The 27,154-nt window shown below is 45.5% G+C and overlaps 1 protein-coding gene across 1 annotated transcript; it reads right to left on the reverse strand.

Annotated features, from left to right (window-relative positions):
• Positions 1–747: 747 nt before the first annotated feature.
• MUC20 (mucin 20, cell surface associated) lies at positions 748–25,763 on the reverse strand. Its single transcript, XM_038752310.1, has 5 exons — positions 25,560–25,763; positions 17,829–19,388; positions 10,690–10,866; positions 4,862–4,953; positions 748–1,127 (listed from the first exon to the last, which is right to left on the reverse strand). The coding sequence occupies exons 1-5, from the start codon at positions 25,636–25,638 to the stop codon at positions 984–986; spliced, it is 2,052 nt and encodes a 683-aa protein (XP_038608238.1). The 5' UTR covers positions 25,639–25,763; the 3' UTR covers positions 748–983.
• Between the last annotated feature and the right edge of the window lie 1,391 nt (positions 25,764–27,154).

Here is a 27,154-nt window from a genome sequence, read left to right on the forward strand (position 1 = left end):
TCACTGTTATATTGTACTCTACCAAGCACTTATCACAGTGCTCCACACACGGTAAGCGCTCAGGAAATACGATTGACTGACAATTAACTATTAATCCCCATTTTACAGATGAGGTAATTGAGACACGGAGAAGTTTGGTGACTTCCCCAAGTTCACACAGCAGGCAAGGGGCGGATCTGGGATTAGAACTCAGGTCCTCCTGATCCCCAGGTCCGTGCTCTATCCACTAGGTTGTGGGTCGGGGATAAAAATTGTCTTTAGGGTAACAATGGAACCCACGACCGATTGAGGAGGCAGAACTTCCTTTCTGGTCTATTTATTACTCTATTTATTTACTTATTTTATTTGTACATATTTATTCTATTTATTTTATTTTGTTAATATGTTTTGTTCTCTGTCTCCCCCTTCTAGAATGTGAGCCCACTGTTGGGTAGGAACCGTCTCTATATGTTGCCAATTTGTACTTCCCAAGCACTTAGTACAGTGCTCTGCACACAGTAAGCGCTCAATAAATACAATTGAATGAATGAATGACACCAAGAGGGCTTCACAAGTACTATTATTATCATTATTGTTGTTGTTATTAGGACTGGAGGTCACAGAAACAATGAGCCCGTTGTTGGATAGGGACCGTCTCTATATGTTGCCGTCTTGTACTTCCCAAGTGCTTAGTACGGCGCTCTGCACACAGTAAGCGCTCAATAAATATGATTGAATGAATGAATGAATGAATGAATGAATGAATGAATGAATGAATGAATTGTCCATCTTTAAGAGCTAGATTTGGGTCGCCCTGCCCAGAGACAGGAGGCTGGATGGGATGATGATCTCTCTAGAGCTATTTGAGTTACAGTGCTCTGCACATAGTAAGCGCTCAATAAGTACAATTGATGATGATGAGTTGGAGGATTCTGTGAGCATTCTTCAGGCGGGTGGCCTGGGATAGGGGCAGGGAGGATGGGAGGGACTTGAAGCCCGGGGTCTCACCGCCCGCTGTCCCGGGCCTGAGGCATCGTTCTTCTCCAGAAGAACCTAGAGTGTTGCTGGGGAGGTTGCTTCTTCTCCGCTCGGCTCTGCAGCAGGGAGAGCTGGCTGCAGGGGGCCTGGGACCGCAGATCCGACTGAATCTGGAAGGGGAGATCATCATCATCATCATCAATCGTATTTATTGAGCGCTTACTATGTGCAGAGCGCTGTACTAAGCGCTTGGGAAGTACAAATTGGCAACATACAGAGACAGTCCCTACCCAACAATCAATCAATCAATCAATCAATCGTATTTATTGAGCGCTTACTATGTGCAGAGCACTGTACTAAGCGCTTGGGAAGTACAAATTGGCATCACATAGAGACAGTCCCTACCCGATAGTGGGCTCACAGTCTAAAAGGGGGAGACAGAGAACAGAACCAAACATACCAACAAAATAAAATAAGTAGGATAGAAATGTACAAGTAAAATAAATAAATAAATAAATAAACAGAGTAATAAATATGTACAACCATATATACATATATACAGGTGCTGTGGGGAGGGGAAGGCGGTATGGGGGGGGGTTGGAGAGGGGGACGAGGGGGAGAGGAAAGAAGGGGCTCAATCTGGGAAGGCCTCCTGGAGGAGGTGAGCTCTCAGGAGGGCCTTGAAGGGAGGAAGAGAGCTAGCTTGGCGGATGGGCAGAGGGAGGGCATTCCAGGCCCGGGGGATGACGTGGGCCGGGGGTCGATGGCGGGACAGGCGAGAGCGAGGTACAGTGAGGAGATTAGTGGTGGAGGAGCGGAGGGTGCGGGCTGGGCAGTAGAAGGAGAGAAGGGAGGTGAGGTAGGAGGGGGCGAGGTGATGGAGAGCCTTGAAGCCCAGGGTGAGGAGTTTCTGCCTGATGCGCAGATTGATCGGTAGCCATTGGAGGTTTTTGAGGAGGGGAGTGATATGTCCAGAGCGTTTCTGGACAAAGATAATCCGGGCAGCAGCATGAAGTATGGATTGAAGTGGAGAGAGACACGAGGATGGGAGATCAGAGAGAAGGCTAGTGCAGTAGTCCAGACGGGATAGGATGAGAGCTTGAATTAGCAGGGTAGCGGTTTGGATGGAGAGGAAAGGGCGGATCTTGGCAATGTTGCGGAGCTGAGACCGGCAGGTTTTGGTGACGGCTTGGATGTGAGGGGTGAATGAGAGAGCGGAGTCGAGGATGACACCAAGGTTGCGGGCTTGTGAGACGGGAAGGATGGTAGTGCCGTCAACAGAGATGGGAAAGTCAGGGAGAGGACAAGGTTTGGGAGGGAAGACAAGGAGCTCAGTCTTCGACATGTTGAGCTTTAGGTGGCGGGCGGACATCCAGATGGAGATGTCCTGAAGGCAGGAGGAGATGCGAGCCTGGAGGGAGGGGGAGAGAGCAGGGGCAGAGATGTAGATCTGGGCTCTACAGTGGGCTCACAGTCTAAAAGGGGGAGACAGAGAACAAAACCAAACATACTAACAAAATAAAATAAATAGAATAGATATGTACAAGTAAAATAAATAAATAGAGTAATAAATATGTACAAACATATATACATATATACAGGTGAGCAAGCCGCTTACTCTGCCCACCCAGCACCTTCCTTCATGATGCCCGCCCAGCATAGTCCTTCATGGTGGGATAGAGGAGGAAGGAGACTCCTTCTACAACCCCTTCCGGGACCTCAAGTGACGGGGATTTATCTCCCTGCAAGTTCTCCCCAAGCCAGTTGTCTGGCTGGGTTGTCTGGCAGCCACGGAGGGGCAGAAGATAATAATAATAACAATGATAATAATGGCATTTATTAAGCGCTTACTATGTGCGAAGCACTGTTTACAAAGTGATCAGGTTGTCCCACGGGGGGTTCACAGTCTTCATCTCCATTTTACAGATGAGGTAACTGTGGCCCAGAGAAGTGAAGTGACTTGACCAAAGTCACACAGCTGACAAGTGGCAGAGCTAGGATTTGAACCCATGACCTCTGACTCCAAAGCCCGGGCTCTTTCCATTGAGCCACGCTCCTTCTCGGAGGCAAGGAGATCGGGCATCCCGGGAAAAGGAGTAGGGGGACCCGAGGGCCCAGCCTAAGAATGCAGATGACTGCGCCTCTGTTTATCTTTACCCCAGTGCTTAGCGCAGTGCTTGGCACATAGTGCCGAACAGATAGCACAGTCAGTATCTGACTGACGTCCATAGTGGATGGAGCCTGGGCCTGGGAGTGAGAAGGATCTGGGTTCTAATCCAGTCCCTGCCTCTTGTCTTTGGCAAGTCACTTCACTTCTCTGTGCCTCCGTTCCCTCATCTGTAAAATGGGGATTAAGTCTGTGAGCTCCTTGTGGGACAGGGATTGTATCCAACCCGATTATCCTGTATCTATCCCAGCACCGAGAACATTGTCTGGCACATAGTAAGAGCTTAACAAATGCCACAGTTATTATTATTACTATTATTATTATTATTATTATTATTCTTAATAACACCCTGAATTATCAGAGACCCCAAACATGTTGCAGCAGCTAAGCTAGGGTCAGCTGGTCTTATCCCTGTCACCTCCCTGAGTCATAGAGTTATTACTCTATTTATTTATTTTATTTGTACATATTTATTTTGTTAATATGTTTTGCTTTGTTCTCTGTCTCCCCCCTCTAGACTGTGAGCCCACTGTTGGGTAGGGACCGTCTCTATATGTTGCCAACTTGTACTTCCCAAGTGCTTAGTACAGTGCTCTGCACACAGTAACCGCTCAATAAATACGATTGAATGAATGAATGAATGAATTCTAAACTGTGAGCCCGTTGTTGGGGAGGGACCGTCTCTATATGTTGCCGACTTGTACTTCCCAAGCGCTTAATATGGTGCTCTGCACACAGTAAGCGCTCAGTAAATACGATGGAAGGAATGGATGATTTCTAGAAAGTCGTGTCCTTCATTCATTCCTGTGGGGAGGGGAAGGAGGTAAGGCGGGGGGGATGGGGAGGGGGAGTAGGGGGGGAGGGAGGAGGGGGCTAATTCCCTTAATTCACCCTCCCTCCCAGCTCCACAGCACTCGTACATATCTGTCATTTATTTGTTTATATTACTGTCTGTCTCCCCCTCTAAACTGTAAGCTCGTTGTGGGTAGGGAATGTGTCTGTTTATTGTTGCATTGTACTCTCCCAAGTGTTAGAACAGCATTCTGCACACAGTAAGCGCTCAATATATATGACTGAATGAATGAATGACTCTCTATAAGGACAAACTCAGGAGCTCTTATATCCCTAGATGGGGTTTCTGCAGATCGCACTTATTGTGTCTACACTGGGCCCATACCCTATTTCTGTGTAGCTTCTCTCCCACTTCCATTCCTCCTATCCTTTCCTTTCCTTCTTTCCTTTCCTTTCCTTTCCTTCTTTCTTTTCCTTTCCTTTCCTTTCCTTTCCTTTCCTTTCCTTTCCTTTCCTTTCCTTTCCTTTCTCCTTTCCTTCCCTTTCCTTTCTCCTTTCCTTTCCTTTCCTTTCCTTTCCTTTCCTTTCCTTTCTCCTCTCCTTTCCTTTCTCCTCTCCTCTCCTTTCCTTTCCTTTCCTTTCCTTTCCTTTCCTTTCCTTTCCTTTCCTTTCTTTTCCTTTCCTTTCCTTTCCTTCCCTTTCCTTTCTCCTTTCCTTTCCTTTCCTTTCCTTTCCTTTCCTTTCCTTTCCTTTCCTTTCTTTTCCTTTCTCCTTTCCCTTCCCTTCCCTTCCCTTCCCTTCCCTTCCCTTCCCTTCCCTTCCCTTTCCCTTCCCTTCCCTTCCCTTCCTTTCCTTTCCCTCCCTCCCTGGCTTTCTCCTACTACTACTACTACTCTCACCAGACAGGAGTCCTTCCTACCTCCCCAAGAGCAATTCCCTCCTCACCTGCTGCAGAAGCCACTTCCCAACCTCGGGGTCGGTGAGGTTCAGGAGGGAGTTCACCCGCAGCCTCAGGAGAAAAAAGCCACTGTCGCCACCTGCAAGTGAATGAAGTCAACACCAACAATGTCCTTGCTAGAACCCCATTGCTCATCCCGAGAGTGATCCTTGAAGGGCCAGAAAAACTAATAATAGTTTGAATTATGGTATTTGTTAAATGCCTACTATGCGTCAGGCACTCTAGTAAGCTCTGGGGTGGATACAAGCAAATCGGGTTGGACACAGTCCCTGTCCCAACATGGGGCTCACAGTCTCAATCCCCATTTTACAGGAGAGGTAACGGAGGCCCAGAGAAGTGAAGCGACTTGCCCAAGGTCATGCAGCAGACACGTGAAGGAGCCGGTATTAGAACCTAGGTTCTTCTGACCCCCAGGTCTGTGCTCTATCCATTATAATAATAATAATAATAATAATGATAGTATTTGTTAAGAGCTTACTATGTGCCAAGTACTGTTCTAAATGCTGGGTTAAATACAAGGTTATCAGGTTGTCCCACGTGGGGCTCACTGTCTTAATCCCCCTTTTACAGATGAGGTAACTGAGGCACAGAGAAGTTAAGTGGCTTGCCCAAGGTCACAGCATAGAAGTAGCAGAGCCGAGATTAGAACCCACACCCTCTTTTAGACTGTGAGCCCACTGTTGGGTAGGGACTGTCTCTATATGTTGCCAATTTGTACTTCCCAAGCGCTTAGTACAGTGCTCTGCACATAGTAAGCGCTCAACAAATATGATTGATGATGATGATGATCCTCTGACTCCCAATCCTGGGCACTTTCCACTAAGCCACTCTGCTTCCTACAATTGCTTCCAAATTACTCTGGGAACCCTGCTCTTGGACAATGAGGAGGTAAAGTGATGCTCCCTAGGACTGTCTCTATATGTTGCCAGCTTGTACTTCCCAAGCGCTTAGTACAGTGCTCTGCACATAGTAAGCGCTCAATAAAAACAATTGATTGATTGATTGAGCAAAGACAATGTCTACTAACTCCAAGCATTTAGTAATAATAATGATGGTACTTGTTAAGTGCTTACTATGTGCTGAGCACTATTCTAAGCGTTGAGGTAGATACGGTAATAATAATAATAATAATAATGGCATTTATTAAGCGCTTACTACGTGCAAAGCACTGTTCTAAGATACAAGGTAATGAGGTTGTCCCACATGGGGCTCACAGTCTTAATCCCCATTTTACAGATGAGGGAACTGAAGCACAGAGAAGTTAAGTGACCTGCCAAAAGTCAGATGATAAGTGGCAGAGCTGGGATAATGCCTTGCAAGCAGTAAGCGCTCAATAAATATCACTGATGGATTGATTGATTTTAGAGTGTGAGCCCCTTTTAGACTGTGAGCCCACTGTTGGGTAGGGACTGTCTCTATATGTTGCCAACTTGTACTTCCCAAGCGCTTAGTACAGCGCTCTGCACACAGTAAGCGCTCAATAAATACGATTGATTGATTGATTATGTAGGACTAGAAACACTGGAGGGGGCAGAGCCGGAAGAGCTATACAAAACAGTTTCATAGGCATCCTGTAGACTTTGGTTTCAGAAGGATCACTGAGATAGATAGAAAAAGGGCTTTCAAGATTCTGGATTGAAGGTGATTGAAGAACGTGGTTAGAGATAATTACTCAGTATTAGTATTGGGAAGAAGCGTGGCCTAGTGCAAAGAGCACGGGCTTGGAAGTCAGAGGGTCTGGCCCCTAGTTCCAGCTGTACCATTGCCTGCTCTGTGATCTTGGGCAAGTCCCTTAACTTCTCTGTGCCTCAGTTTCCTCAAATGTAAAATGGGGATTCAATCCTACTTAGACTATGAGCCCCATGTGGGACAGGGATTGTGTCCAACCCAATTAACTCATATCTACCTCAGTGCTTAGAACACTCCCCCCCCATCTCCTCCGCCTTACCTCCTTCCCTTCCCCACAGCACCTGTATATATGTATATATGTTTGTACATCTTTATTACTCTATTTATCTATTTTACTTGTACATATTTTATTTATTTTATTTTGTTAATATGCTTTGTTTTGTTCTCTATCTCCCCCTTTTAGACTGTGAGCCCACTGTTGGGTAGGGACCATCTCTATATGCTGCCAACTTGTACTTCCCAAGTGCTTAGTACAGTGCTCTGCACACAGTAAGCGCTCAATAAATATGATTGAATGAATGAATGAGTGCTTGACACAGAGTAAGCACTGAATGAATACAATAATTCAATAATACCTAGTCTCCTTACGACCAACAGCGTATCAATCAGTCAATGGTATTTATTGAGCATTTACTGTACTAAGCACTTGGGAGAGTACAGTAGAGTGGGTAGTCATGGTCTCTTTCATAATAATAATAATAATTCCATTTATTAAGTGCTTACCATGTGCAAAGCACTGTTCTAAGCACAGGGGAGGTTACAAGGTGATGAGGTTGTCCCACAGAGGGCTCACATTCTTCATCCCCATTTTACAGATGAGGTAACTGGGGCCCAGAGAAGTTAAGTGACTTGCCCAAAGTCCCAAGCTGACAAGTGGAGGAGCCGGGATTTGAACCCATGACCTCTGACTCCAAAGCCTGTGCTCTTTCCACTGAGCCATGCTGCTTCTCTTTCCTCAAGGAGCCTACAATCTAGTGGGTAAGACAGATATTAAAATAAATTACAGGTAGGGGGAACAACAATAATAATTGTGGTGTTTGTTAAGCACTCACTATGTGCCAAGCACTGTACTAAATACTGGGATAATCGAGTTATACACTGCCCCTTGTACCACTTGGGGTTCAGAGTGTACACTTCCCAAGCGGTTAGTACAGTGCTCTGCACACAGTAAATGCTCAATAAATATGATCGAATGAATGAATAAATGAATGAATGAATGAACGAAGTAGGAGGGAGAACAGGCTTCTAATTCCCATTTTATGGATGAAGAAACTGGAGTCCAGAAGTGAAGTGACTTGCCAAAGGACACACGGGTTTTGGAGTCAGAGGTCATGGGTTCTAATCCCAGTTCTGCCACTTGTCTGCTGTGTGACCTTGGGCAAGTCACTTAATTTCTCCGTGCCTCAGTTACCTCATCTGTAAAATGGGGATAAGACCGTGAGCCCCACGTGGGACAACTTGATTAGCTTGTATCTACCCCAGCGCTTAGAACAGTGCATGGCATATAGAAGGCACTTAACAATTACCATCATTATTATTATTATTGTTTCTCTTGCAACAGAGTATAAGGATATGTACAAAGTATTCTTGGGGAGGAGGAACAGAGTGGACTGAGTAACAAAATATGGACTTTAGGGCATAGGTGGTGCAGAAGGGAGGGAGGATAGAGTGGGGAGATAGATAATAGTCAGGGAAAGCTTCCTGGAGGAGATATGATTTTAGAAGCGTTTTAAAGTTGAGGGGAGTTGTGGTTTGTCAGGAGTGAAGCGGGAGGGAATTCCAGGTGGGAAGAGGGGTGTGATCAAGAGATAGATAGTGACAAAATCGAAATCAAGGTGCAAAGGCAGGTTGGCTTTAAGAGATCAATCAATCAATCGTATTTATTGAGCGCTTACTCTGTGCAGAGCACTGTACTAAGCGCCTGGGAAGTACATGTGAAAGTGCATGAGCTGAGTTGTAATCTGGCAGGAAAGAGAGACTAGGAAAGGGGGAGAGAGTTAAGTGAGTGTCTTAAAATCGATGGTGAGTAGTTCCTGTTTGATGTGGCAAGGATGGGCCAGAGAAAGGATGCAGCACTGTGGCCAGGGAACAGAATACCTCTGGCCTCCCTTTCCGACAGTGGATGCTGCTTTTCCCTCATTCTTTTTTATCTATAATAATAATAATAATGGCATTTATTAAGTACTTACTATGTGCAAAACACTGTTTTAAGTGCTGGGGAGGTTACAAGGTGATCAGGTTGTCCCACAGGGGGCTCACAGTCTTCATCCCCATTTTACAGATGAGGTAACTGAAGCACAGAGAAATGAAGTGACTTGCCCAAAGTTACATAGCTGACAAGTGGCGGAGCCGGGATTTGAACCCGTGACCTCTGACTCCAAAGCCCGGGCTCTTTCCACTGAGCCACACTGCTTCTACTGTTGTTGTTGAGTGAAGCCCGCCCAACCATCGTCCACACTGTTGGGCTCTTCACTGAGAGGGAGTGGGGGTGACGTGGGAGGAGAATGTATGACAGTAGAAATCCCGGTTTCTGAATATCGAAGTAAAACAGACCAATGAAGAGAAGGGGGAGTACTCTTGGACAATGTCCATATCCCAGCAGGAAGCTAGGACACAACACTGCAGCAGACGGACAGATCGGTAAGGACCACTGCATTCAAGAAAGACAAGGCACTGCTCCTTTACAACGAAAGCTTCAAGAGGCTTATGAAGCAGCGTGGGAGACAAGTGGCGGATCTGGAATTAGAACCCAGGTCCTTCTGACTCCCATGCCCGTGCTCTATCCACTAGGCCATGCTGCTTTTCTAAACATCACAACACACTATGAACCCCTGTGTGATAGGGACTGTGTCCAACTTAATTTTTGTCGACCCCAGTGCTTAGAACAGTGTTTGACGCACAGTAAAGGCTTGACAAATACCATTTAAAAATAATAAATAAAAACCCAGGGGCCGCCTTTTTGTTTAACCACTGTTGTATCGACCATAGAGCTTAGAACAGTTTTTAACTCATAGTAAGGGCTTGACAAGTACCATTTTTTTTTTAAATTAAAACCCCGGGGGCAGCCTTTTTGTGTAGCCACAGTGTCCAGGACTGTGGACCCTTCAATGGGTTTTTTGGCCATATACGCAACCACAGGTGAACTTCATATTCAATGGTGGCTTTTTCTTCAACGACTGAACCCAATGCTCGAACTGTACATATGAACTCCAAGGACAGAACTGGCTCTAGCTGGGCAGGGAGAGGGAAGGACCGAGGCTGGTGAGAGCCGAGGGTTAATTAACATTTTTGTGGGCAAGTCACTTCTCCGAACTATTTCCAAAGCTATCTGCAAAAGTCATCATGTTGAGGAATGTACGAGTGGAAAATTTTAAGATCAGGTCAGAGCTGCACCCGGCTTGTGAACCTGTCTGGGTTAGGTTTAACCAGAGGAATGGAGTTGGGTGACCTCTGATGAACCCCTTCCAGGAAAGGAATGGATAATATAATGGCCCTTTCTCATGGCAGCTTGGCTTAGTGGAAAGAGCCCAAGCTTAGGAGTCAGAGGACGTAATCCCCTCTCCACTTGTCAGCTGCGTGACTTTGGGCAAGTCACTTAACTTCTCTGTGCCTCAGTTACCTCATCTATAAAATGGGGGTTAAGACTGTGAGCCCCAAGTGGGACAACCTGATAACCTTGTATCTACCCCAGCACTTAGAACAGTGCTCGGCACATGATAAGCGCTTAACAGATACTATAATTATTATCATTGTTAGTACAAGCTCTGTTGTACTGAACTCTCCCAAGTGCTTACTATAGTGCTCGGCACACAGTAAGCACTTAATAACTACCAGCGTGGCTCAGTTGCAAGAGCCCGGGCTTTGGAGACAGAGGTCATGGGTTCAAATCTGCGCTCCGCCAACTGTTAGCTGTGTGACTCTGGGCCTCAGCTCCCTCATCTGTAAAATGGGGATGAAGGCTGTGAGCCCCACGTGGGACAACCTCCCCAGAGCTTAGAACAGTGCTTTGCACATAGTAAGTGCTTAACAAATACCGTTATTATTATTATTATTATTATTATTGATGGATTGATTAATTGATTGAAAGAATCGGAGGAAGAGGTAGCTGGGTAGTGGTTCAACCTACCTGGAAGGCAACTGTCAAGATTGGCAGGGGTCTGGTATCCTGGGCCGATACTCGTGGAGTTCAGTTTCCCCGCCGCCGTTGAGGTGGTCTCATTAGTTGGGGTCTGCTGTCTCGCGGGGGTGGTGGAAATCTTTGGCAGGAGACTCGTGAAGGGTCTCTGATTTGCTAGAGATGTGCCTGATAAGGAACAAAATAGGAGTCAGGGGACTTGGGTCCGGCTCTGCCTTTTGTCTGCCGTGTTACCTTAGGTAAATCACTTAACTTCTCTGTGCCTCCGTTTCCTCATCTGTAAAATGGAGATCGAATACCTGTTCTTCCTCCTCCTTAGAATGTGAGCCCGCTGAGGAACAGGGACCATGTCCGATCTTGTGTCTACCCCAGTGCTTAGAATAGTGCTTGGCATACACTAAACTATTTTACAAATACAATCACTGTTATTATCACTACGACTCAAGGGTCTGGTGGGGAATTCAAATAATAATAATAACGATGGCATTTATTAAGCGCTTACTATGTGCAAAGCACTGTTCTAAGAGCTGAACAGTTCAAAGTTCAAAGGTTGGAAGACAGCAATACTTCACTCTGCTGCCCAGATCACCTTTCTGAAAAAGGCTTCAGTCCACCTCTCCCCACTCCACGAGAACCTCGGGTGCTTTTTTGTTTGTTTGTTTATTTGTTGTTTCATGGTACTTACTTTTTTTCATGGTACTTAAGCCCTTGCTATATGCCAGGCACTCTACTAAGTACTGTAGTAGATTCAAACTAATCGGGTTGGACACAGTCCCCGCTCCAAAGGGGCTAGCAGTCTTAGTCCCCGTTTTACAAATGAAGTAACAGGCAACAGAGAAGTGAAGTGACTTGCCCAGGGTCACACAGCAGACAAGTGGAGGAGCCGGGATTAAAACCCAGGTCCTTCTGACTCTTATGTCTGGGCTCTATCTGCTAGGCCAGGCTGTTTCTCCAAGCTGCTCATCCGCCTCAAATCAAGCACTCGATCAGCTCACCCCATCCCACCTTACCGCACTAATCTCCCACTAGATAAGCAGCATGGCTCAGTGGAAAGAGCCCGGGCTCGGGAGTCAGAGATCATGGGTTCGAGTCCCAGCTCCCCCACATGTCTGCTGTGTGACCTTGGGCAAGTTCATTTCATTCATTCATTCATTCATTCAATTGTATTGATTGAGCGCTTACTGTGTGCAGAGCACTGTACTAAGCACTTGGCAAGTACAAGTTGGCAACATATAGAGACAGTCCCTGCCCAACAGCGGGCTCACAGTCTAGAAGGGGGAGACAGACAACAAAACAAAACATATTAACAAAATAAAATAAATAGAATAGTAAATCTGTACAAGTCAAATAGAGTAATCTGTGCAAACATATATACAGGTGCTGTGGGGAGGGGAAGGAGGTGGGGGGGGGATGGGGGAAGAGGAAGGAGGGGGCTCAATCTGGGAAGGCCTCCTGGAGCAGGTGAGCTCTCAGTAGGGCTTTGAAGGGAGGAAGAGAGCGAGCTTGGCGGATGTATGGAGGGAGGGCATTCCAGGCCAGGGGGAGGACGTGGGCCGGGGGTCTACGGTGGGACAGGAGAGAACGAGGCACAGTGAGGAGATTAGAGGCAGAGGAGTGGAGGGTGCGGGCTGGGCTGGAGAAGGACAGAAGGGAGGTGAGGTAGGAGGGGGTGAGGTGATGGACAGCCTTAAAGCTGACAGTGAGGAATTTTTGCTTAATGCGTAGGTTGACTGGTAGCCACTGGAGATTTTTGAGGAGGGGAGTAACATGCCCAGATCGTTTCTGCACAAAGATGATCCAGGCAGCAGAATGAAGTATAGATTGAAGTGGGGAGAGACAGGAGGATGGGAGATCAGAGAGGAGGCTGATGCAGTAAACAAGTCACTTAACTTCTCTGAGCCTCAGTTACCAATCAATCAATCAATCAATTGTATTTATTTAGCACTTACTGTGTGCAGAGCACTGTACTAAGCACTTGGGAAGTACAAGTTGGCAACATATAGAGATGGCCCCTACCCAGCAACGGGCTTGTTAAGCACTTATTATGTGCCAAGCACTGTTCTAAGTGCTTGAGTAGATACAAGGTAATCAGGTTGTCCCCTGTGGGGTTCACAATTTAATCCCCATTTTACAGATGAGGTAACTGAGGCACAGAGAACTTAAGTGACTTACCCAAGGTCACACAGCAGATAAGTGGCGGACAGGGATTAGAACCCATGTCCTCTGACTCGCAAGCCCGTGCTCTTTCCAACTGTACTAAGTGCTGGGGTAGATACAAATTCACCAGATTGGTCACAGTCCCTGTCCCACAAGGGACTCCACAGTCTCGATCCCCACTTTACAGATGAGGCCCAGAGGAGTGAAGTGACTTTCCCAAGGTCACGGAGCAGACAAGTGGCGGAGCTGGGATTGAAACCCAGGTGCTTCTGATTCCCAGGCCCGTGCTCTATCCACTGTCCTATGCTGCTTCTCACTCAGTAAATCCCATAAATTGATTCTCCTGCCCCTCCTAGCCCCTCTGCAAATCCTCCATTGTCTCAAACCCCAGTAATGAGGCTGGTGATTTGACCAGAGCCTACAAGACATTGATGGCTCCTGATCGTATTTCTCTGGGAAAATCCCCACCAAGGGCGATCTGAGTAATGCAACCCTGCTATCTTTGTCTCTGGATGCCACTCCTCTCACCTTGGATAAGGCCTCTCAGATAGGGCCCAGAGAACAACAGCAGCTCCCCATCCCACCCCTGACCTGTGGGATCTGTTAAAAAAGAACCCAGGTATAATAAGAACAGTATTTGTTAAGTACTTCCTTTGTGTCAAGCACTGTGCATGCTAATCAGGATGGACACAGTCCCTGTCCCACGTGGGGCTCACAATCTTAACCCCCATTTTTTAGGTGAGGTAACTGAGGCATAGAGAACTTAGGTGACTTGCTCAAGGACACGCAGCCCGAAGGTGGCGGAGCCAGGATTGGAACCCTGCTCCTTCTGTCGGACAGGGATTAGAACCCATGTCCTCTGACTCGCAAGCCCGTGCTCTTTCCAACTGTACTAAGTGCTGGGGTGGATACAAATACACCAGATTGGTCACAGTCCCTGTCCCACAAGGGACTCCGCAGTCTCAATCCCCATTTTACAGATGAGGCCCAGAGGAGTGAAGTGACTTGCCTGGGAGTCAGAAGGATTTAAGTTCTGATTCCAGATCCGCCACTTGTTTGCTGTGTGACCTTGGGCAATCAATCAGTCATTATCGTATTTATTGAGTGCTTACTGTGTGCAGAGCACTGTACTAAGCGCTTGGGAAGTACAAGTTGGCAACATATAGAGAAGACTCCCGTGTCCTTGCTCTATCTACTAGGCTATGTTGCCTTCTCACATGAAAAGAAGAGTGGAACAACCGTAAGAGATTTGTGGGTTCTGTTTTGCCAGACTGCGGAAAGCCAGGGCTGGTGGACCTTGGGAGCTCTGGAGGGGACCCAGAACGAGGCCGTTGTCCGTCACCGGGAAATCGGCCCAGGCACTGATTTTCCCTGAGGTCGAAAAGGAATCCAACATCCAGCGGTGACCCAGGACACTCCAGCAGGAGGTCATATAGATGGACTGACTGTAAGCTCTAGATGGTAAGCTCCTTGTGGGCAGGGAATGGGTCTACCAACTGTTATATTGTTCTCTCCCAAGCACTTAGTACAGTGCTCTGCACACAGTAAGTGCTCAATAAATACCACTGGTTGACTGATTGACTGATTAGGGCAGAAGCTCTCTCACCACTCAGCTCACAGCATAAGAAGCAGCATGGCCTAGTGGAAAGAGCACAGGCTTAGGAGTCAAAAGGACATGGATTCTAATTCTGCCTCCACTATTTCAATCAATCAATCAATCAATCGTATTTATTGAGCGCTTACTGTGTGCAGAGCACTGTACTAAGCGCTTGGAAAGTACAAGTTGGCAACATATAGAGACGGTCCCTACCCAGCGGTGGGCTCACAGTCTAAAAGGGGGAGACAGAGAACAAAACAAAACATATTAACAAAATAAAATAGAATAGATATGTACAAGTAAAATAAATAAATAGAGTAATAAATATGTACAAACATATATACATTTATACAGGTGCTGTGTCTGCTGTGTGGCCTTGAGAAAGTCACTTCACTTCTCTGGGCCTCAGTTACCTCATCTGGAAAATGGGGATTGAGACTGTGAGCTCTAAGTGGGACAGGGACTGTGTCCAACCAGATTAGCTTGAATCTACCCCAGCGCTTAGTAGAGTGCCTGGCTCACAGTAATTGCTTAACAAATACCATAAATAAAGGATTTCACACTTTTCGCTCCTCCTTCTGTTTCATTCTCGGTTCTCCTGCCTCCTTGATCCCCACACTCAATGCCTAGTGGCTTATTCCTTGAAGCATTGCTCCCCTTCAAGTACTTGGACCACAGCTCTCCCTGTCTTTATTATTATTTATAATTAATTAATGCCATTAAGTCATTGAGAAGCAGCGTGGCTCAGTGGAAAGAGCATGGGCTTTGGCGTCAGAGGTCATGGGTTCAAATCCCAGCTCTGCCAATTGTCAGCTGTGTGACTTTGGGCAAGTCACCTCACTTCTCTGGGGCTTAGTTACCTCATCTGTCAAATGGGGATGAAGACTGTGAGCCCCCAGTGGGACAACCTGATCACCTTGTAACCTCCCCAGTGCTTAGAACAGTGCTTGGCACATAGTAAGTGCTTAATAAATGCCATCATCATTATTATTATTATTTATTGAGTGCTTACTGCACTGCACTAAGTGCTTGGAAAGTACAATTCAGCAATAAAGAGAGAAAATCCCTGCCTACCTCGGGCTTACTGAGTTCAGAGACAGTGGGGTCAGACAGTCCTTGATCCTGTTAAAATGAATTGTGTTCTTAACTTCCCACTTGTAAGCAGCGTAATCTAGTGGAAGAAGCATGGGCCTGGGAGTTGGAGGATGTGGGTTCTAATCCTGGCTCTACCACATATCTGCTGTGTGTCCTTGGGTAAATCACTTAACTTCTCTGGGCCTCAGTTCCCTCACCTGTAAAATGGGGATTAAGACTGTGAGCCCAAGGGCTCTGTCCAATCTGATTACCTTGTATCTATCCCAGTGGTTAGAACATTGCTCAGCACATAGTAAAAACTTAACAAATACCACAAGTATTATTAATTGTGACATATCATTTGCATTACATAGGTTCATTTTCTATAGTGCTCTGCACAGAGAAAGCACTCATAAAATAGCATTTATGGATACAGGCCTTGGGCAAGCCACTTAGCTCTTTGTGCCTCAGTTACCTCATCTATAAAATGGGGATTAAGATTAAGCCCCACATGGAACAACCTGATTACCTTATATATGCCTCAGCGCTTAGAACAGTGCTTAACAAATACCATTATTATTATTATTATGTAATTTTTGGGTGAGGATTTTGGTGACCCCGCTATGCTTCTGAACCAAAGTGAAGTCATGCATGCTTTACAGAAATACGTGTAAACTCCATGAGGGTGGGGATAATATCTTTAATCTGGGAGTCAGAAGGATTTAAGTTCTGATTCCAGATCGGCCACTTGTTTACTGTGTGACCTTGGGCAAGTTACTTCACTTCTCTGTGCCTCAGTTGCCTCATTTGTATAATGGGAGTTAAGACTGTGAGCCCCATGTGGGACATGGACTGTGTCCAACCTGATTTGCCTCCTGCGCTTAGTACAATGCCTGGCAGATAGTAAGTCCTTAACAAATACCATAAAAAACCCTCAAATTACTAGCACTAGAACCTCGGTACATACTGTGATTGAAACTGTCCATTTCCTTCTGATGTTTAAAATGTAAGCTCCTTGTGAGCCTAGAATGTGTTTGCTGATTTCGGCTTCCCAAGCCATAAATTCAGTGTTTAGCACCCAGTAAGTGCTCAATAAATACAGAGAAGCAGCTTGACTCAGTGGAAAGAGCCCAGGCTTTGGAGTCAGAGGTCATGGGTTCAAATTCCGGCTCCGCCGATTGTCAGCTGTGTGACTTTGGGCAGGTCACTTAACTTCTCTGGGCCTCATTTGCCTCATCTGTAAAATGGGGATTAAGACTGTGAGCCCCCCATGGGGCAACCTGATCACCTTGTATCTCCCCAGCGCTTAGAACAGTGCTTGGCACGTAGTAACCACTTAATAAATGTCATTATTATTATTATTATCATTCCTCCTCCCCCTCCTACTTAGACAGTGAGCCCTATATGGGGCAGGGACTTTATCCAACCTGATTAACTTGTATCATCTACCTCAGTGTTGAGAACATTGCTTGACACATAGTAAACACTTAACAAATGCCATTATAATAATAATATTAATAATACATTTTAACTGCAGGTGGAATTGCCCATTCAATCGTATTTATTGAATGCTTACTGTATGTACAGCACTGTGCTAATCACTTGGGAGAGTATAATATGATAATAAACAGAGTGGTTCTCAGTAACAGTAGTTCTCAGCAATGTCTATGGTGAGCCAAGGACCCAACAACTAATTATGTTCTGTGGGGAGCGTCAGTGAGGCATCTTGTGGCTTTCTCTGAATCTTCTTCCACCCTCAGATACTTAGACTTCTTAAAATAGCAGCACCCACATCCTTGAACGGCCCAAGCTAACTAAGCACACATGACATCACTCCTACCGGTCCCTACAGCCATGTTGGAAATTGTCACAAAAGCCAGAGGTGTGGTCTGTTATACCAATGTAATAGAAATACTTTGGGGAGCGGTATTAACAGTCATGGAGCAGCATGGCTTAGTGGATAGAGCCCGGGCCTGGGGGTCAGAAGGTCATGGGTTCTAATCCCGGCTCCGCCACTTGTCTGCTGTGTGACCGTGAGCAAGTCACTTTACTTCTCTGGGCCTCAGTTCCCTCATCTGTAAAATGGGAATTAGGACTGAGAGCCCCACCTGATGACTTTGTATCTAACCCAGAGCTCAGAACAGTGGCTTGGCACATAGTAAGCGCTTAACAAATACCATCATTATTATATGATTATTACTTTCATTCATTCGTTCAATCATATTTATTGAGCGTTGTGTGCAGAGCGCTGTACTAAGCATTTGGAAAGTACAATTCGACAACCAAGAGAGACAATCCCTACCCAACAACGGTGCATCATCTACAGTTGAGGTTTTGGTTGGGGACACTGTTATGATTGTTCCTTCACTGGAGTCACCCAAAGTTGAGATTCCAGAGGGTACGCCTGTGGTCCACAGTGCTGTGGAGGAGCTGTCTGTAATTAAAATCGTGGCATGGGAAGATGTCTTGGTGGTTGTCTTCCGCATTACTATCGTGCTACCGGCAGCAGCTGAAGTCCTCGCAAGGGACCCCGCCGTGTTAATTCCTTCACCGAAGACACCTAAAGAAGTTTCAGAAGGGGCCCGTGTTTTCCCAGGCTCTGCAGAGCTACTGATTATAATCGAAGTCTTGGGAAGTGAAGTGGTCATAACCGTTGCCTTCTCCAAATCCGCAGCCCTGTTGGTTACCGTGGAGGTTTGGGCAGTTGAGGTCTCGACTGGAGACCCGGCTTTGACCTCCTCTTCACTGGAATCATCTAAATTTGAGGTTCCCGAGCTGACTCCTGTGGTCCCTGGTTCTGTGGAGGGGCTGTCTGCGATTGAGTTCCCGGTGTAGGGAGTGGTCTCTGAGGTTGTCATCACCATTACTGTGGTGCTGCTGGTTGTAGCTGAAGTCTCCATAGGGGACACAGTCCCATTTATACTTTCATTGGAGCCACCTGAAGTTGAGATTTCAGAAGAGACCCCTGTGGTCCCCGGTTCTGTGGAGGGGCTGCCCGTCGTCGAGGTCTCGGCAAAGAAATTGGCCGTGGCTGATGCCTTTTCCGAATCCGTGGCCCTGATGATTATAGTCGAGGTTTGGGAAGCTGGGGTCTCAGCTGGGGACTCATTTGTGATTTCTTCACTGGAGTCATCTACATTTGAGGTTTCGGAGCTGATCCCTGGGGCCCTCGGTTCTGTGGAGGGGCTGCCTGAGATTGAGGTCCCGGCATGGGGAGTGATCTTGGTGGTTGTCACTGCCGTTACTGCCATCCTTTTAGCTGCAGTTGAAATCTCCAATGTGTGCACAGTACGGTGCATACCTTTCCCGGAGTCATCTGAAGTTGAGGTTTCAGTGAGGGGACCCATCGTCTTTGGCTCCGTGGACGTGCTGACTTTAATTAAAGAACCAGATAAAGGAGGATATGTGTCTTTTCCTGTGGGGCCAGTGGTTGTAGTTGACAGCGGACTTGGGGTAGCTCTCTCGGTAACGGTAGACGTGGGTGGTGAAGTTTCACCTTCAGCATGGGGCTCAGTTTTGGTGGTCTCTGCCCCTGAAAGGGTGGCATTTCTCCATGAGGTCAGAGTGGACGTAGTGGTCTCGGAGGTGACCCCGGTCACTAGGTCAGTAGCAGTTGCCATCCAGGTCTCTGGATCTGGAATGGACATAGTTGACCTCGTTGTTACTTCTGGGCTGGAGTTTAACATCTCAGCCAAGATGGTGGTGTTGGTTGTGCTTGACTGGGCTTTCAGAGTGGTAAAGGTTGAAGATTCAGTGGGCGAAAGAGACCGGCGGGCTCTCTCAGAGGTTTCTCGGACAGCTGTTTTCCCAGTTTTCATTCTGCCGGGGTTGAGTAGACCGAACTGGCTTGTCTGGTTGACATCTAGGTTGAGAAAGAGACAGTGATTTAGCACGACCAAGCATTTTGGCAGGACTACGAGACTGATGCCTTCAAATTCCTTTCAAGCACAGAGCTTAAAGCACTTTCCAGGCACTCCCTCTCTCATACTTTCAGGAGCTCGGGGGCAAGATCAGTCAGTAAGACAGGCAATTAATCAATCAGTGGTATTTATTGAGTGCTTACAACGCACAGAGAAGCAGCATGACCTAGTGGAGAGAGAACGGCCCTGGAAGTCAGAAGGACCAGAGTTCATTCATTTATTCATTCATTCAATCGTATTTATTAAGCGCCTACTGTGTGCAGAGCATGTACTAAGCTCTTGGAAAGTGCAATTCGGCAATAAAGAGAGACAATCCCTGCCCACGGTGGGCTTACAATCTAGAAGGCCAATGCCAGCTCCGTCACTTATCTGCTCTGTGACCTTGGGCAAGTCACTTCACTTCTCTGTGCCTCATTTACGTCACCTGTAAAATGGGGATTAAGACTGTGAGCCCCAGGTGGGACTGTATCCAACCTGATTCACTTGTCTCTACCCCAGCACTCAGTACAGTACCTGGCACATAGTAAGTGCATAACAAGTATTATTAACAAGAATGACAAACAACACAGAGCATTGTATTAAGCATTTAAGAGAGTACAATAGAGCAGGGTAACGTGATCCCTGCCCTCAAGGAGCTTACAAATACTGTGGAAGGCAGACATTAAAATAAATTAAATGTAGGGAAAATAACAGAATAGAAGGATATGTGCATTAGTGCTGAGGGGGCTGGACTCAATCAATCAATCAATCAATCAATTGTATTTATTGAGCGCTCACTGTGTGCAGAGCACTGTACTAAGTGCTTGGGAAGTACAAGTCGGCAACAAGCGTACAGGTGATGTACAAAGGAGGGATAATAAGGAGGGAAGATGAGAGATTAATCATGGAAAGCTTCCTGGAAATGATACTAACTTAAATTGTACTCTCCCAAATGCTTAGTACGGTGCTCTGCACGCAGTAAACACCCAATAAGTACCACTGACTGGTTGATTAGTATGATTAATTGATTGATTAATTGATATAAGAAGCAGTGTGGTTTCTTGGATGTAGCACAGGCCTAGGAGTCAGAAGGACCTGGGTTCTAATCCAGACTCCACCACATCATAATAATAACGATAATAATAATTATGATACTTGCTAAGTGCTTACTATGTGCTAAGCACTGTTCTAAGCACTGGGGGAGATACAAGTTAATCAGATTGGACACAGCCCCTGTCCCACACTCTTAATCCCCATTTTCCAGATGAGGTAACTGAGGCACAGAGAAGTGAAATGACCAGCCCAAGGTCACACAGCAGACAAGTGGCAGAGCCGGCATTAGAATCCAGGTCCTTCTGATTCCCGGGCCCGTGCTCTACCCACTAAGCCATGCTGCTTCTCATTTAATAATAATAATGATGGCATTTATCTGCTGTGTGGCCTTGGGCAAGTCACTTCTCTGTGCCTCAGTTACCTCATCTGTAAAATGAGGATAAGCGTGTGAGCTCCCATGTGGAACAGGGATTGTGTGCAATCTGATTAATTTGTATCTACCCCAGCATTTAGAACAATACTTGGCCCATAGTAAGTGTTTTTTCCTCTCCTCCTCCCCATCCCCCCAGCCCTACCTCCTTCCCCTCCCCACAGCATCTGTATATATGTTTGTACAGATTTATTACTCTATTTATTTTACTTGAACATATTTACTATTCTATTTATTTTGTTGATGATGTGCATTTAACTTTAATTCTATTTGTTCTGACGACTTGAGACCTGTCCACATGTTTTGTTTTGTTATCTGTCTCCCCCTTCTAGACTGTGAGCCCGTTGTTGGGTTGGGATCGTCTGTCGGCAACATATGGAGACGGTCCCTACGCCTAAAACGGGCTCACAGTCTACTGAGTTCTTTGTGTCGGGCACTGCATTAAACACTTGGGAGAGATTAATAACGATATTTGCTAAGTGCTTACTATGTGTCAAGCGCTCTTCTAAGCCCTGGTGTAGATACAACTTAATCGGTTAGGACAGAGTCCCTGTCCCATGGAGGGGCTCATGGGGTAATTAGGAGGGAGAACAGGTATTGAATCTCTATTTTACAGATGAGGAAACAGAAACAGAGAGGTTAAGTCACTTGCCCAAGATCACCCAGCAGAGAAATGGCAGAGCAGAATTATAACCCAGCTCTTCTGACTCCTAGGCTGGTGCTCTTTCCATTAGGCCAGGCTGCTTTTCTAATAGAATAATGAAGTAACCCATTCCCTGCCCACAAGGAGCTTATACTCTAAAAGGCATAAACTACTTAAAACTCAAGTGGTCAGAAATGAATGAATTGAGGGGATATGTGCAGCTTTGAGTGTTTAGGAGGCTGTAAATAAGGCTGTAAATTCCTAAGGCCTCCTTTCCTCTTCTCCCACTGCCTTCTGTGTTGCCCTGACTTGCTCCCTTTATTCATCCCAACCCTAAAGCACTTATCAATCAATCAATCAATCAGTCGTATTTATTGAGCACTTACTGTGTGCAGAGCACTTCACTAAGTGCTTGGGAAGTACAAGTTGGCAACATATAGAGACAGTCCCTACCCAACAGTGGGCTCACAGTCTAAGAGGGGGAGACAGAGAACAAAACCAAACATACTAACAAAATAAAATAAATAGAATAGATATGTACAAGTAAAATAAATAAATAAATAAATAAATAAAACTTATGTACATATTCATCATTTATTTATTTATATTAATGCCTGTCTCCCCCTCTAGACTGTAAACTGTTTTTGGGCAGGGAATGGGTCTGCTTATTGTTATATTGTACTCTCCCAAGCACTTAGTACAGCACTCTGTATGCAATAAGTGCTCGATATATACTATTAAATGAAATAAGGTCATAATTGCTAGAGTTGGCTGAAAGGCCTGACGCGGCTCAGGGTGGTGGGAAATTAATTCAGGAAAATTTATCAGAGTATGTGGGATTTTTGGATTGGATTGGAATGTGGGGAGGGAGGGACTTCACAGCTGAGAGAATAGCAGACTCTCTTTTTCCTTGATCAACCTCCCTTTCCTGCTTCTTTTCCACCCTATTATTAGATCACTGGGACAAGCTACTCTGTCCCAATTCATTGCTCAGAAACGACGGTCATTTTACTTCCTCCTCGCACCAACTCTTAAGGGGCCTGATAATAATAATACTCACCATAGTATTTGTTAAGTGCTTACCGTGTGCCAAGCACCGTTCTAAGCAGTGGTAATCAGGTTGGACCTAGTCCCTGTCCCACATGGGGCTCACAGTCTCGGCCCCCATTGTACAGATGAGGTAACAGAGGCACAGAGTAGTGAAGTGATTTGTCCAAGGTCACACACGGCTGTCAGGTGGCGGATCGGGATTAGAACCCATGACCTTTAACTCCCAAGCCTGTGCTCTTGGCACTATGCCATGCCCCTTCTCTATATGCTGCTCTATCTATGCTGCTACTGATCTGAAACCCAACACTCCCCCTACTCAACCCAGGGATAGATCCAGGAGCTGTGCAAACCGTAGCATTGGAGGAAACTACTGTTGGGGCTCATTCACTCAATCACATTTATTGAGTGCTTACTGTGTGCAGAGCACTTTGCTGAGCCCTTGGGAGAGTGCAGTACAACAATAAACAGACACATTCCCTGCTCACAATCAATCAATCAATCAATCGTATTTATTGAGCTCTTACCGTGTGCAGAGCACTGTACTAAGCACTTGGGAAGTACAAGTTGGCAACATATAGAGACAGTCCCTACCCAACAGTGGGCTCACAGTCTAGAAGGGGGATACAGAGAACAAAACCAAACATATTAACAAAATGAAATAAATAGAATAGATATGTACAAGTAAAATAAAATGCACAGCTCTCACAGTGAGCTTATAGTCTGTAGGGCGGCGGGGGAGACGCGTCAATCCAAAAAAATAAATTACAGATACACTTATAAGTGCTGTGGGACTGGGAAGGGGGAAGAACAAAGGGAGCAAGTCAAGGCAAGGCAGAGGGGAGTGGGGGAAGAGGAAAAGGGGGGCTTCATCTAGGAAAGCTTCTTGGAGGAGATTGGCCTTCAGTGAGGCTTTAAAGGCTTTGAGGAGCCCTGGGCAGGTCTGTGGGGGCAAAAAAGACCTGTTTCTAGGTGTCCATCTCCCAGCCATAGTTAGGCCAAAAGAGAGGTGGACCAGCTCTCTCTCCCCATCTTCCAAACCCCTCCAAAAATCACATCTCCTCCAAGAGGCCTTTGCAGAAGAGACCTTTCAGTTCCCCTCTCTGCCCTCACCTCTGTGTCTACTATAGAGAAGCGGCGTGGCTCAGTGGAAAGAGCCCGGGCTTTGGAGTCAGAGGTCATGGGTTTAAATTCCGGCTCCACCAATTGTCAGCTGTGTGACTTTGGGCAAGTCACTTAAATTCTCCGGGCCTCAGTTACCTCATCTGTAAAATGGGGATGAAGACTGTGAGCCCCCGTGGGACAACATGATCACCTTGTAACCTCCCCAGCGCCTAGAATAGTGCTTTGCACGTAGTAAGTGCTTAATAAATGCCATCATTATTATTACAAGCGCTTAGTGCAGTGCTCTGCACACAGTTAGCGCTCAATAAATACGATTGATCGATTGAGTGATTCTCTGTGCCTCAGTTACCCCATCTGTAAAATGGGGATTAAGAGTGTGAGCCCCCTGTGGGACAACCTGATCACCTTGTAACCTCCCCAGCGCTTAGAACAGTGCTTTGCACATAGTAAGCACTTAATAAATGCCATCATCATTATTATTATTATTATTACTATGCACTTGTCTGTGTACTCCTTAAGCACTTTGATACTCACCTTATCCCCACAGTACCTATGTACATCTCCTAACACTCTATTTCACCTATTCATTCATTCATTCATTCAATCGTATTTATTGAGCGCTTACTGTGTGCAGAGCACTGTACTAAACGCTTGGGAAGTACAAGTTGGCAACATATAGAGATGGTCCCTACCCAACAACGGGCTCACCTGTCTGTTTTAATGTCTTTCTCTCCCATAGTCAATAAGATCTTCATGGGCAGGGAATGTTTCTACCAACCCCATTGTACTAACTTTCCCAAGTGCTTAGTATACAGATAAGTGCTCAGTAAATACCATTGTTTGATTAATGCCCAAAAGCTGACATGAGTGAACAACACAACCAAATTGACCCCACGTGGGACAACCTGATCACCTTGTATCCCCCCCAGTGCTTAGAACAGTGCTTTGTGCATAGTAAGCGCTTAACAAATACCATTAATATTATTATTATTATTGAGACCAACACAACCAAATTGAGACTCCCCTTCCCCACCCCCAGTTCAAGCTTCTAGAAACTGCCAAGTCTCCTGGTCCTGGACCCCTCACTGCCTCACTTGTCTGCTGGGTGACCTTGAGCAAGTCACTTCACTTCTCTCCACCTCTGTGACCTCATCAGTAAAATGTGGATTGAGACTGTGAGCCCCAAGTGGGACCGGGACTGTGCCCAACTCGATTTAATTGTATCCTCGCCAGTGCTTAGTATACTGCTTGGCACATTGTGGGCACTTAATACCACAATTATTATTATTACTTTACACACACTCCCCAGAGTACATAAAGTGACACATAAACAGAACCACAAAGATACCCCCAAGCAGCGTGAGAAGCAGTGAGGCCTACTGGGAAGAGACGGGCCCGGGAGTAATAAGCGCTTAGTACAGTGCTCTGCACATAGTAAGCGCTCAATAAATGTGATTGATGATGATAGGACCTGGGTCCTCATCCCGGATCCACCACTTGTGTACTGTGTGACCTTGGACAAGTCGCTTCCTTTCTTCTGTGCTCCAGTTACTTCATCTGTAAAATGGGGGTTAAGACCGTGAGCCTCATACGGGACAGGGACGGTGACCAACTTGATTATCTTGTACCTATCCCAGCTCTTGGTACAAGTAAGCACTTAACAAATACCATAAAAACAAACCACACACATAATTGCTCACCCACTCTTATGGATGTGCACAAACACACTGTCCCACTAAAACCCACCCACATATAGATCCGTACACATACACAGATCCGCATACGCAAAAACTTACACACGTAGTCACAGAAGAACCAGACAATCCTAGCACTTACCCTGAATGCTTGAAGTGATCACTGCCTCTTCACAAAACAACCAGAAGAGGGAAAGCGCCAGGCCTGCAAATGAACCCATTTTAGCTGCCCTGCTGAAACCTATAATTCCCTGAGGCGGGAAGGGAGTTGTGCCAGTTTATTTCCAAGCTTGTTTTGTTTTGTTTCTCTCTTTCTCTTTCTTTCTTCCTTTCTTCCTTTTTTTCCTTCTTCCTTCCTTTCTTTCTTTCCTTCCTTCCTTCCTTCCTTCTTTCCTTCCTTCCTTCTTTCTGTCTTTCTTTCTTCTTTCTTTCTTTCTTCCTTCCTTCCTTTTTCTCTTTCTTTATTTCTTTCTTTCTTTCTTTCTTTTTCTTTTTTTTCTTCCTTCTTTCTCTTTCTTTCTTCCTTCCTTTTTCTTTTTCTTTCTTTCTTTCTTTCTTTCTTTCTTTCTTCCTTTCTTCCTTTTTTTCTCTTCCTTTCTTTCTTTCTTTCTTTCCTTCCTTCCTTCCTTCCTTCTTTCCTTCCTTCCTTCTTTCTTTCTTTCTTCCTTCCTTCCTTTTTCTCTTTCTTTCTTTCTTTCTTTCTTTCTTTTTCTTTCTTTTTTCCTTCCTTCTTTCTCTCTCTTCCTTCTCTTTTTTCTTTTTTTCTTCCTTTCTTTCTTTCTTTCTTTCTTTCTTTCTTTTTCTTTCTTTTTTTCTTCCTTCTTTCTCTTTCTTTCTTTCTTCCTTCCTTCCTTCTCTCTCTTTCTTTCTTCCTTCCTTCCTTCTCTCTCTTTCTTCCTTCTCTTTTTTCTTTCTTTCTTTCTTTCTTTCTTTCTCTCTTTCTCTCTTTCTTTCTTTCTTTCTTTCTTTCTTTTGTCTTTCCTTCCTTCCTCTTTCTTTCTTTCTCTCTCTTTCTTTCTTTTTTCTTTCTTTCTTTCTTTCTTATTTTCTTTCTTCCTTTCTTTCTTTCTTTCTTTCTTTCCTTCTTTCTTTCTTTCTTTCTCTTTCTTTTTCTTTCTTTATTCCTTCCTTCTTCTTTCTTTCTTTCTCTTTCTTTTTCTTTCTTTTTTCCTTCCTTTTTCTTCTTTTGTTCTTTCTTTCTTTCTTTCTTTCTCTGTCTCTCTCCCTCTCTCTTTTTCTCTCCCTTCCTCCCGCCCTCTCCCTTTCTCTCAATCTCTTTCCTGGTTGAATTAATCTCTAAGGGGAGGGGTGGCAGCTGCGCAGGTGTTTTGTTTGGCCTAACTTGATTTCAAGTTGAAAGGGTGAGAGGTAGGTACTGTGGAGGGTGAGATTCATTCATTCATTCAATCATATTTATTGAGCGCTTACTGTGTGCAGAGCACTGTACTAAGCGCTTGATCAGGAGGAACCCAAGCCACTGAATGCCTCAATCTTCATACCACTTGTATCTCACTTCTGAACTCCAAGACCTAAGCTTCTCCTTCTATGGAATAAGAAGGGGGATGTCTGTGTCTTTCTGCCCTCTGTCTTCCAGGTGGCTCGGAAGGAAGAAGGGCTATTTTGTTTTGTTTGGTTTTTATGATATTTGTTAAGCGCTTACTATGTGCCATGCACTGTACTAAACCCTGGGGTGGATAAAAGCTAATTCTATTGGACAGATTCTCTGTCCCACGTGGG

Source organism: Tachyglossus aculeatus, chromosome 1, assembly GCF_015852505.1.
Source record: "Tachyglossus aculeatus isolate mTacAcu1 chromosome 1, mTacAcu1.pri, whole genome shotgun sequence".
NCBI lineage: Eukaryota > Metazoa > Chordata > Mammalia > Monotremata > Tachyglossidae > Tachyglossus > Tachyglossus aculeatus.